This window comes from Melopsittacus undulatus, chromosome 10 (genome assembly GCF_012275295.1).
Source record: "Melopsittacus undulatus isolate bMelUnd1 chromosome 10, bMelUnd1.mat.Z, whole genome shotgun sequence".
Taxonomy (NCBI): Eukaryota; Metazoa; Chordata; class Aves; order Psittaciformes; family Psittaculidae; genus Melopsittacus; species Melopsittacus undulatus.
The window spans coordinates 9,213,038-9,225,167 of record NC_047536.1 but is presented as its reverse complement, the minus strand read 5'-3'; the positions used below and the strand labels follow the sequence as shown (position 1 = coordinate 9,225,167).

Here is a 12,130-nt window from a genome sequence, read left to right as displayed (position 1 = left end):
CTGAGTCCCCCCAGTACTAGACAATGGGAAGTACATGGAGAAGAGGCTTGAGCTAAGTAAGCATTCAATTCTACCTGCAGACCTCCCAGCAAGTTTAAACTGCTTAGTCCTATTTTAGAACTACCTGAGAGGTCTTGAAACAGCAAAAGTATCCTCATCACATGACATGAATTTATTACAGTTTATCCACATTATCTAAAGTTTCCTCAGCTCAACTCCGGCTAAGTATTGTCTGATTAAACCCACTAAAATGCACATCATAACAGTTAAACATGGCACAAGAACTTTTTGTATAAAGCAGAGATTAGTTTTATTTCCAGGCATAAGAAACTTAAGGCCAAATTTCCCAAGAATACAACTCATTTAAAAGAAGAAATGCCATCAACATGTGGCACCACTGTTCGTCTTCTCCTCATACAGTTTATTGCAGATATTTTACCAATTGCAATCAAAGAGAAGAGAGGTGAAGAGCACAGCAATAGACAACTTAAGGCTTGTAACATATATACAGTCTTCCTGTAGAGTGAGAAAAATTAACAGTAAAGCTATACCCATAAAAACTTTAGAAATTTTCATCACATATGAAGTTAACAGACAAAAATTTACAGCACCAAAGAGGAGTATAAACTGCATTAGGCACACTGTTAAAGGTATAGTAGGAAAAAAATATAGGGCTTTGAACAAGCCATTTGAAGCACAACAGAAAGGTTAAGGCATTAATGCAGGCTTGGTATCCAACCGACTATGTTAAGGGCATCTTTGGGCAGTGGAGTGTTTCATCTGGAGAAAATCTCTTCTTTACCTGCAAAGCAAGAGGCAACTTCAGTTATTGCTTTCCATGGAGACAATTGACCAATTGAAGACCTGGTTGGTAGCCACAACAATTTCCATTCCACAAATGCACTGAGAAATAGTGAAGAACTGTAGATAACTCACCTGTATGGACCTTCTAGAACAGTATCTACTTTCTTGCTTTCTTTGCAGTTTCATTTCTTAAGGTACTGCAAGTAGTTGCAATTACATTACAAGCTGCAGAACGATTATTTCCTAGAAAGTTTTCAGTACTGTAGCAGCATCCAGTCATCCGGATCACACTTCCTGCACTTAATAGCATGAAGAAAATTCCTGGTCTGAGAACACAGATTAAATCGACAGATATGCAGAGAAAAGGTGGCGTTGGGTCACACTGCTTAGAAGAGGGTACAGCCCACATAACCACAGCTACATAAGTCTGCATGTTCTTATGTGCTGCCATTTAAGCCATTAACTTGATTATGCTGACAAGTCACCTGATACATCATCATCACTTGAATTGGAGGGATACTGACCTAAAAGAAAGGCCAATCTTCTGTAATCTGCCACAGCTCGATCAAGCCAATGTCTGTAGAAGTTCCTCACTAGAATGCTTTCTGTGTGCATTTTCAGCCTGTTCTGTTGGTCAAGTAAAATAAGTGCTGGAAAAACACTTCTTAAAAGCCAAAAATAACTGACCAAACATGAAACAGTAGCTATATTTATGGGATTCCATGCAGTGTCAGATGGAGTCTAATTCACAGCTCCTGTCTAGTGAGAAACTCAACAGGAGGTTCTGAGTGCAGAGGTACACAACAGCACAAGACAGGGCACTGCAGCCTGATCAAGGCAGCCACCTCCTTGCTGCTCAGCTCTTTCAACACAAGAATAATTCAAACAAGATCATGGAGAATGGTATGTTGTGAAACAGCACATTTCTAGCAAGAAAACATAACATTTAACTAGGATATTTGAAGACTATTATATGCTTTTACTTTTTAAAAATCATTTGTTTCAAGATGACGAGAACTTTCATTTTATTCCAAAATTAAGGCAATAAAATCAGACAGAACGAAGGTTAAACCAATCTGCCTCACAGAACACAACAGTGTGTGTGCTATTTAGGCCTCAAATTCTTCACTAATATGTTAAAAAATGACAGCTCCTCACATAAACTGACTGTCCATCCCACATTAGCTCCCTCTCTTCCTCAGTATATGTCTACCTTCAGCTCTCTGGAAAATTCTTCACTGAAAGGGAGAGGGAAAGCCTGATTCTTTTATCAGGCAGCTGGAGTCCAAGAGTTATATCTCATCTCCAGTTTCACCTTGCTGCTTGCAACACTCAGATCACTTCAGATCCCAGGCAGCTGAATTCAGGATTCAGAGATCTGTATGTCCATTACCAGAATACACTGGTCTGTTTTAGCTAGCTCATTCATTATATGTTAACACATGAGCAGTGAAAATGTACCCAGGAAATTCAGCTTGTCTGACTTGGCTAATTACAAGCCTCGAAGCAGAGCTGAGTCTACCTTTAGCTTCTGCTTGCTGCTTAGAAAAAAAGACACAGACACATACACATGCCAGTCTGACAACACCACAATTCAGATGAAGCCTGCTTTGCAGCAGTGGAGCTTCGCTTCAGGGTAAATGTTCAGGATGCTTTACAGACAGCATTTAACTGAGCTGTAACATCAACTGTCATCTGCTACTATTGGACTTCTGTAAACAGATGTAGTAACAGCAAAGGGGCAGGCAGTTAAACCTAAAAGGACAAAAAATCCTACCTCAAACAGGTAAAAAACTAAGCATGTCTAAGTTATTCAGTTACCAGCATAAGAAATAAAATCCTGGGTACTTGTTTCCACGATTATCTTTCATTTGAACCTTCAACTCCAAATACTTCTGCTCCAAAGAAACCCAAAGACATCATGGTACTTGTAGTACAAGACTTTGTATTTACTGCAGATCAAGTCAGAAAGCATGTCCAGGAACTGCAACAGCAGCATTCCAACAGCACTACCTAGAGAGCAACAACCAGGCTTGTCTATGATTAAAGTTACACACAGGCTATTATTAAAAAACAAACAAAACCCAAAACCCAAAGCAACATTCATCTGTAAGCTCAGTGTTAGTGCTGTACTTTGACAGCAGAACAATTCTAACTACAGTTCTCATTCTGATTTCCCAGATGAATGGAGGCAACTTTACATTGCCTTGGAAATCAGGTCAGGTCTTGGTGAAATGGTTGTAAGCTTAGAGAGGTTTAACAATGGTTAAAGTTTAGGAAATCCACTTATGCCCACTAGTAAAAGACACCACAGCCTGATTTTCTTTTTATTGGCAGAAGAAACACTCTGCTCTCCTTACAAACCCCTGCTTGCTGAACACAGCACCACATGACATGACAGCAGAGAAAAATAACTGGACAAGAATTCAGACCAAGCTCTTCATGATATTCATTCAAGACTTAACATCCAAAAGATGTTTTGTTGCAGCCTATATAAAGGTAGATTTCTCCTGCAAAACAGCTAGCAATTCTGAACACACTGCCTACAACTACTGCTCCATTTCTCCTGAAGCTTTAATGTACCAAAAATATTAATAAATCTGATCATACTCACCTAGCCAGTAGATTTCAGCACAGGACAGACATCCTTAAGGCCAGTGGTATTTGAGGTACCAGATTGTTTCATTGCTTAACTGTGGCCCAAAGAGAGGGTTGAGTTGAGCCAGAATCGCAATCAGCCAACTGCAAGACAACCCCCCAACCCAAAACAGAGAACATCAGCCAGATCACAAAGCTTACAATAATGGAAAAGCTTGTTCAAAGCACAAGTACCATCAGAGACAAAAAGACCCTTTTCAGGAAGGTCTAATATTAAATCAAAATTTCACCCAAGCTCAAACATAAAGGTGAGGTACCAGCAGTGAAGAGGTGGTACCAAATCATTTTGCAACTGAAACGGATTGGCCTGTTCAATTTAAAACAACACAAAACCGCCTGACAGCATCTCTCTCACCCCCTTTTTTTTTTTTGACAAGTGTTTTGAGACATCTAAAACTCAGGTATCTGTGGGCTCAGAATACAGAAACATAAGAGAGACAGCCCTTTTCTCAGTGCCTTTGAAGCATCCTTTAAGCAAAAACATTTAATCAACATTCTCTCTCATTTGCTCTTATATTCACAGCGTATGACAAGCTACCCTTGCAGACGTAGTATATTTTTCATCAGAGACTGAACAAATGTGAATTTAAACCTGGCACAGAGGTCAAGAAACAGGGATCTGATGCAAAAGGGTGTAATGCTACAGGAACACACAAACCCACAATAAGAAAACCAATATGACAACACTGCCAAATCATCAGCAACAGCAGCCTTGTCATCAGAGCAGTTCGCAAACTAATACTGCAGAAGCCATAGCCAGAACAGAGAACAAGAGGAATGTAGTTTGTGGAAAATATCCAGGAAAACTAAACAGAAATAAATATTCCACTGTTAAAATATATATTTGCTTTGTAAATATTACAGGATTCAGAAAAAGCAATGGATGCTTCTATGGATTTAAATCTATGCTAAATACTAACTATATAAACACATTTAGCGAACACACAGGCTCATCTGTCTGCTATTTCTAGAATGCTTTGTAAGGAGGAGAAAAAGCAGAGCAGCTTTGTAACGAGAGCTGCCACAAATGTATCAGAGTGCTTAGGCAGTCATGGAAAATTCCACACAAACCTTGATGCTTTGACCAGCAGATGAAGTGCAGGTTGGCTGTAAAATGCCCAGGGCAGCCAGGGGCAAAAGACTTAAAGAAAACACCTCATTCTTCTTACAATTTATAAATATTTATTTCCAATGCTGCTTTCAGTTTTGCAGGGAGTAGGACTTGCTACAATGATGTGCTGAGCCTGCAGCTAGCTCTCTTATCAGTCCTGCAAGCCTCGAAATACACAGCAGGCTCTAAAGAGCAATTAAATCATCAGCAAGACACCACCAGGAGCAGTCAGCCTAAAGGTTATTGGCATGTTTCTACTTTGCTATCCAAAATGATGACAGCAATGTCTTTTGAAAGCACCTTAATAATGAAGCTACATTTACTTAAGGGAAAAGCAAACTAGCTCTTAAAAATATCATGGCATTTATTTTGCAAGGGGGTTAATTTTCAAATACAAAAGACAGAAGGGTGCCAGAGCACTGTACCATCTGCCTTTAGCATCCTGAACTAACAGAAGTGGGAGGAGGGTAGGAACACTAAAAGCCTGCTAAAGCACATTTTTTTCTCGTTGCATGGAAGGAAGGAACTCTATGTACAAATATCTCACCTCTCTGCTCCCTAAGTTCACCCCCAGCATGGCCGTCAACTAAATGAGCTGGAAGCACATTCAAAACATTGATGTGTCCCAGCTGTATAACCATGCTTTAGGCAATCACTGTACAGTTTTCAAAAGCTATTTTTTGGGACCATGCTGGATATCCATGCTCCAAGCCACAGTAAAATTCCAGGCCAACAGGATATTTCTCCTTCCTGCTCTGCTAGGACCTCAACATTCAAAACAGTAGTTATGCACTGAATTCTACAACTGTCTTGTATTCAAGGTAAGTAATGAAAAAGCTTTTGCTTAAGTTATCCTGCATCATACAATGTTCTATCATGACAACGCAAAACAAAACACAACATTCAAAGCAAAACAAAGCAAGCCTCTGCATCGAATGTGCAATGCTCTAGAGCTGCTAAAATCAAATACAGCATTCAAGCCACCCACAGGTCCTTAAATTCTACCAGATACCACTTACAACACTTAGTGTTAATTCCCCAGCTCAGACAAGAAAATTAAAGTCCCTTATGTTCTACCAGGAAGATTGTTTAAAAGGTCTTTCTACCATAACTGCCATCTGTCTATGCTGCACATTACAAATTAAGGTCCTGCTATCTTTGTTTAAATGCCATTTTGGGCAACTGTACTTTAGTCCTTTCAGAATCATCAGTAAATACCATTTTTCAAGCACCCTGTACTCTTGTTAGGACATCGTGGTTCTGTTTGGAAACATCAAAATAGATTGAGACTCCGACAATATCTTAAAACATGGTTTAACCTGTAATTTCCACAGCAGTAGCTCCTTATCCTTTGCCTTATATTTTATCAGGTTCCTGAGGCTCATGCATTCTCCTTCAAAAGGCTGCTGGGTACAATATCTGTACACAAACAATGCACTTACCCATGCAAATTTTTCCATAGGACAACCAAATTAACACCATGTGATCAATATGGTTATTCAGAACGATCACTGCTAAATCTAAACACAGAAGAAGGAACTTTAAATTGAAATGTGCTTGATTTCAAATTCACTTAACACAAATTCAGCTTGATGCAAATCAATCTGTCAGACAAGTGGTGTTTAATGAAGACAGGACATGCTTTTTCCTTATTTTCAACCAGAAAGGTAACTCAGAGTATGAAAGTAGGCCTAGCAGAACTCTGAAGAACTTACAAAAGAGGTAGATAACAGCACCAGCCACCTACTAAGGGCACAAAAATAAAGCTGACCATATCTGGAACAACACAATTCATTTTAACCCTAACGTATCTAACAAAGAAGCCTCAGAAACCATTGTTTCAGACTTCCTTCAAAGCTAGTATGAAAAATTGATCTCTCTTTTGTCACATGAATTAAGGTCTGAAAATTTTTCAGTGCTTCCCCTGAAAGAGGAAAAGAATATGGGAAGAACAAACGGACAAATACTTGAATAAAGCAGAGGAAAGAAAGGTTAGACTAGATGATCTTTTGAGGTGCTTTCCACCCACGGTTGTTCTGTGATTTTATACAGAATTCAGGGGAGGAAATAAAAACTTGCGATGAGGTGAATTCTATCTTGGAACATGAGAAGAAAAACCTGCTTTTTCTAGCAAACAGATACTATATATGTAATTTATATGGTTCGGTGTAACTACTGATGGTTTAGAACATTGCGTTGCTTCTTTTTTTTGAGGTGTAACTGGCAAAAGCCAAAGGGAATACAGAAAACAAGTCAGAGCTCATAAGATTTCAAAAGAAACCCCTCACTGGACATGCAAGAATGGATTACAACTAATGTCAGTGACACAAGATTTATCAGAGGTTTGTTTCAGTACAAAAACGATTAAACTAAGAAGTGAAATACCACTGTACATTTGAAGAGTTCATGGCATTCAGTCAAGAAATTCTACAACAAATACATTTCACATCATAATTCAGATTCTGCAGATGCCACGTGGCCTTGACGTCAAGGAAACTATCCTTCAACCAATAGGGAAAACAAACCCTGAGCTTTGAGGATTTTAGAAGAGTAGAGCATTATTTGAAATTATCTTAAAATGCAAAGTAGGGAGAACTTAAGTGAGAACTTTAACCAAAACAAACCCCAAAACACCAAACTTTATATGCAGTCAAGGAGGCCTTCACACCCCTGAGATTCTCAAATTCCAATCCCAAATTCAAGCTGTTGGTACAACAAATCTCTTCAAGCTTCTACATCTGTTCAATAGTATATTTTTTTAATTAAGAAAACTGCATAGATACAAAATATTGAACCAAATTTGCTGTACTTCTAAATCATCCAATAAAATGATTTAAGACTTCATGTGCTAAATACTCAGATAAAAACAAAATAGGCCTAAACTGTATAAAATCTGAATATCACATTATTAATCTAAATCAAACCTGCATAAGCTTGTAGCACAAGCTAACCCAACATGGAGCTAAACAGGCCTCTCCTGGAACATACCAACACTGATAATACGGCTTTTGACTGCCAGTTCCCAAGAATGACTCTTGAGATTAGAGATGCATTGTCTCTATTCATGTTAAGCTCCTTAGAATAGCATAAGACCTAAATACTTCAGGAAAATACAAATACTACTCAGGTTCAAAAGGAACTCTGAATAATGATTTTATTACAAGTTAGCCTTAAAGATCTAACCAGACTTTTTGTTATTTTTACTAATGCTCTTACAGAAAAGAGGCAGCCTGAAAATATACCATGCATTTAAACAGAAATGGCCTTAATACAGCAAAGCACACAAGTCTGTCACAAAAACTGTCATATACAAAAACCACCCATATAAGTTTTTCCACCCACTGCCCTATCAGATTTTGAGAAAATATTCAACCAAACTAAGTAAAGCAAAACTCATCAGTAGGTTTAAGTTAGTACCACCGCATAAATAAGTGTAACTTATACAAAACAAAAAAGGCATAAAATCATCACTCTACTGCAAATCAGAAAACTTGGGGAATTGACACACTGCCATTACACCCGTGAGTGAACAAGCCAGTGAACTGGAAAGGAGCAACATCAGGTCAACACAGAACACAATTCAACAGTTACATATCAGAGGACAACAAAAGGAATTCATTTGTTTGTTTGTTTTCATTCAGTATCTTCCTTCCGGATTTTTTTTTTTTAGCATGCTGAAGGTTTTTAGAACTAAGAATTCCAAGACCTGTCAAAGAATACCATTGTGTCTACATCCGTGACACATTCGAAAAGCTGCTTCCTAAATGTTTTGGGGACATAAAAAAAGGAATTTTTGATTACATCAGAACTGTGCCTTGGTTAAGAGGCAAGACATTATTTATACTTACAACAGGTAGCAGCAAACAGCACACGTCACCAGCATTGTGTTGATAACACTGCAAAAAGGAAGGAGAGAAACATCTGATTAGGTGTCATGTTATGACTGACCACAAGATACACTGGAAAAAAACCCCCGGCAAACAAGAAGAACTTCAACTTCAATCATGTGGAAGGTGACTCAACACAAGTGTTCCAACTTCTTCCAGCTGAATAATTTGCAGAGGCACAGCTAAGGCTCAGCAGAAGAGCTGACACAGCTCTGACAAACAGAAGTATAGAGCTATATTTAACAAAAATCACTCAGAAGAGGAGCAAAATCTTATACACGCAGTGTCCTCACTCAATTCCATAGTCAATTCCACCAGCAAGTTAATAAACTACTGAAGCTGGATGTTGTAACGCTAACAGTAAGCGATAAACATGTTCTTACAAAACTGCAAAATTCTCCTTACAGAAAAAATTCAGTATAAAAATAATTATTTTAATTTTCCATCATGAGTGAGGGGTTTGCACACAGAATACAAAGAATCTGAACTACAAGATTTTTCCTTTCTAGCTGAAAGGAAACTGTACCAGAAACCATCATTAAGCTGAAAAGAAGCAAGAACCAAGCAGCTCTTGAAACTGAAGATGGTAAAATGACATTGTACACACACATGACTTTGAAATGCGAGGAAAGGAAATGACATTTCCTAGCAGCAACTGATCTATGCAACTAGTAGAATTTAGTAACAAAGTAGAGGAGTTTTGTTTATTTGGGCTTTTTCTAACTATAAAAAGGAGTTTCACTCTATGTATTTATTCCCCCAAAGCAAGGAACAAAACCTCATGCCAGGTTAGTTCCTTCTAACTCTTTTGTGACATGGGTAACTTTTAATATTTTTTGTCTATCAATACAGACCCACCTTATCCACTTAAAAATGAACATTACAAAGCTAACACAGCCTTGGATTAAGCTCCAGGAACCCATCCTTTCCAGGGAGTCCCAGAATCACTGTTTGGGAGCCTTAACCTGTGCAATGTGAATTCTTAGGTCAGCTAAAGTCTGCATTAACTTCTTCTGTTAGAAAAAGAACAACTGTATTCAGAAATAGGCTTTGGGTAAAGCATTTTGGGGTTTTATTTGCTGTTGTTTTGCTACATGTTATAGAATATAGCAGGGCCCTGTATTGTATTTATTAAACAATTACCTTTTGGCATAACTACAGAACATCTGTTGGTGACCCACATACTGTAAGGCCATGCCTGGAAGCCATATTTCCAAGGTATTTCTGAGGACAGGCAAGTTTTCGGGAACAAAACACCCTCCAGGTTTGACATGGAGGCAGCAAATACGAGAGCTAAATAGAAGTTGAGGAAAATTCCTCTGAGTTTAGACAAACAACCAAGAGAAAAGACAGTCGGTACCTGTGGAGTAGAGGGGATGTCAGAGAGAGGAAGAGAGGTTAAGAAGTCATTATCTCCTAGGGAAAAGAAAGACAAAAACTTGTCTACTTTTAATCTGAGCAGCTATGACCACTGCAGGAATAACGTCTGCTTGGATGCCCCCGCTTTTGTCCTCAGGCCACCAACACAGATTTAAACACACAAAGGAGATCTATTATAGCACTTTTTTTCACCCTCATCCAGTGTGAAACTAGATGGTGAAGTAAGTTAAAGAAGGTCAAGTAAGGCAACTAAAAGGAAGTCATTGCTCAAACACCAACTGAACATTAGACGGCCTCACCACATGACGCCGTGTACGCGGATGTTTACAGGGCTCGAGGGGAAAACTCCACACCGTAACGGATCACTAAGGCACGGAGACACCGCTCCTGGCTCCGGCCTTCCCCACGGGCTGGAGCCCGCCTGGCACAGGCGCCTGGGCCCGCCCGCCCTCCGCGCTGCGCCAGCGACGGGGAGCCCGCAGGAACACTGCGGCAGGAGGCGGCGGCTCCGCGCCCGGCAGGCACAGCGCTGCGGGGCTCCGCGGCGAGGGAAAGGGGAAGCCAGGCGAGCCGCAGCCGCAAGGCCGCTGCTGCCCGGCAGGCCCGCAAGGACACGGCGCGCCTCGGCCAGGCCGCCGCCTCGAGGTGCGGGCTCAGCTCCGCACGGAGGCCTCCTCACACACTGCCCGCTCCCCACGCCTGAGGGGAGGAGGCGGGCAGAGGATGGCTGAGCCCCTCAGCGCGACCCCGGCCTCCCCGCAGTCACTCACCCTCGGTTAGGCCCCTTGGGTATGAGCCATGGCAGGACGCCTCCGACCACCCCCCAGAAAACGCTCATGACGATGATGGGCACCGTGAGGCCACCGTACGCCATGGCCGGGCCGGCGGCGGAGGGAAGCGGCTCGGTGCGGCCGGGCACGGCACCTCCCCACCCCTTCCTCACGGCGGCCGCAGCACCCCGCCCCGCCGCCTGCACCAATCAGCGTCCGCCACGTCACCGGAGCTCGGCGGGCGGTGCCGCACCTGGCGGCGCCACAGCGCTGTGGGACCGGGCCCCGGCGGGCGGAACAGCCCCGGCCCCGAGGAGCGGAGCGGGCAGGAGCTGTCCGGTAAGGGCGGAGCTCCTCCGGGGACAGGCTCTGGCTTCCAGCTATCGGTGACTGGGGAGAGGGAGAAGCCTCCTGGCGGAGCGTGCGGTGCGGCGGCAGGGCCCGGGAGGAGCAGCGGAGCCGAAGGACGTGCTCGGTTCACTGGCACAAGTGAAGCATCAGTCGGCAGCGTGTGCGCTCGCACGGGCTGCGGGGGTACATAAAAGGTCTGAACAGGTATAAAAGAAGTGAGGCTGAAAGGCGCAAGCAGCCTTCGCGTTACTGCCTGTAATAGCTTCAGAAGTGCACTTGTGGTCCTGGGGCACATCAAGCTCAGTGCGAGTGAACAAGGCTGCTGTGGCAAAGCAAGCCAGCGTCAAGGACATCACCAGCGGAGTTAAAGATGTCATTGTCCCGCTCACTGCTGGTCAGGCCACACCTGGAATACTGTGCTCAGGTTTGGTCCCCATTGTACAAAAAGTGAGTGGGGAGGTTGGAAGGGACCTAGAGAAGGGCCACAAAGATGATCCAAGGACTGGGATGTGTGTGGGGAAAGGCTGAAAGCTGAGCTAGTTCAACCCTGAGAAAAGGCAGCTCAGGGGAGACCTCATCACCATGTTCCAGTATGTAAAAGGTGGCTACAAAGAAGATTGAGACTCCCTTTTTACACAGTCACATGGAAAAGATGAGGGCTAATGGCACAAGTTACTCCTGGGGAGATTGTGGTTGAACAGAAGAGGAAACTTTTTCACAATGAACACAATCAGCCATTGAAATAATCTCCCCAGGGAAGTGATGGATTCCTCACCACTGGACACTCTTAGGATTCAGCTGGACAGGGTGCTGGGACACCTAGTCTAGGCTTTGCTTAGGAATGACATGATCCTTAAGGTCTCTTCCAACCTGGAATTCTGATTTTCCTCAATCCTCAGCATCCCGGTTTTCAGTGTCATTCAGCAGAAGCTGGCTTGCTTTCCCTCTGTACCAGCAATTAAGAAGGTTAGTCACTAAGCCAGCAAATTCACTTAATTGCAGGGCAGTTTTCAACATGCTGCGGCAGTTCTCATTTATGTGGATAAAGTACTAAAAACCTAATTTCCTCTTACAGAAAAGTGCATCCAAAATAGTGTTGTCAGCAGCATTGAGCCTGCCTTCACTCCTACCCTTGTCAAACCACGCAGCTCTACTGCACAGCACTGGTG

General features: G+C 42.2%; 1 protein-coding gene across 1 annotated transcript; it reads right to left on the bottom strand.

Moving 5' to 3' along the window:
* Window positions 1-285: 285 nt before the first annotated feature.
* Window positions 286-10,794, bottom strand: ATP6V0E1 (ATPase H+ transporting V0 subunit e1). Its single transcript, XM_034066607.1, has 4 exons — window positions 10,611-10,794; window positions 8,422-8,469; window positions 3,419-3,546; window positions 286-802 (listed from the first exon to the last, which is right to left on the bottom strand). Exons 1-3 carry the CDS (start codon window positions 10,712-10,714, stop codon window positions 3,453-3,455), a joined length of 246 nt encoding a protein of 81 aa, XP_033922498.1. The 5' UTR covers window positions 10,715-10,794; the 3' UTR covers window positions 286-802; window positions 3,419-3,452.
* Window positions 10,795-12,130: the final 1,336 nt, after the last annotated feature.

Excerpts from the sequence above, each read along its gene's own strand:
- ATP6V0E1 (XM_034066607.1), bottom strand. The coding sequence starts at position 10,714 with ATGGCGTACGGTGGCCTCACGGTGCCCATCATCGTCATGAGCGTTTTC. Across the intron at positions 8,470-10,610 it reads CCCAAGGGGCCTAACCGAGG|TGTTATCAACACAATGCTGG; the intron begins GTGAGTGACTGC and ends TCCTTTTTGCAG. Across the intron at positions 3,547-8,421 it reads GCTGTTTGCTGCTACCTGTT|TTGGCTGATTGCGATTCTGG; the intron begins GTAAGTATAAAT and ends GTTGTCTTGCAG.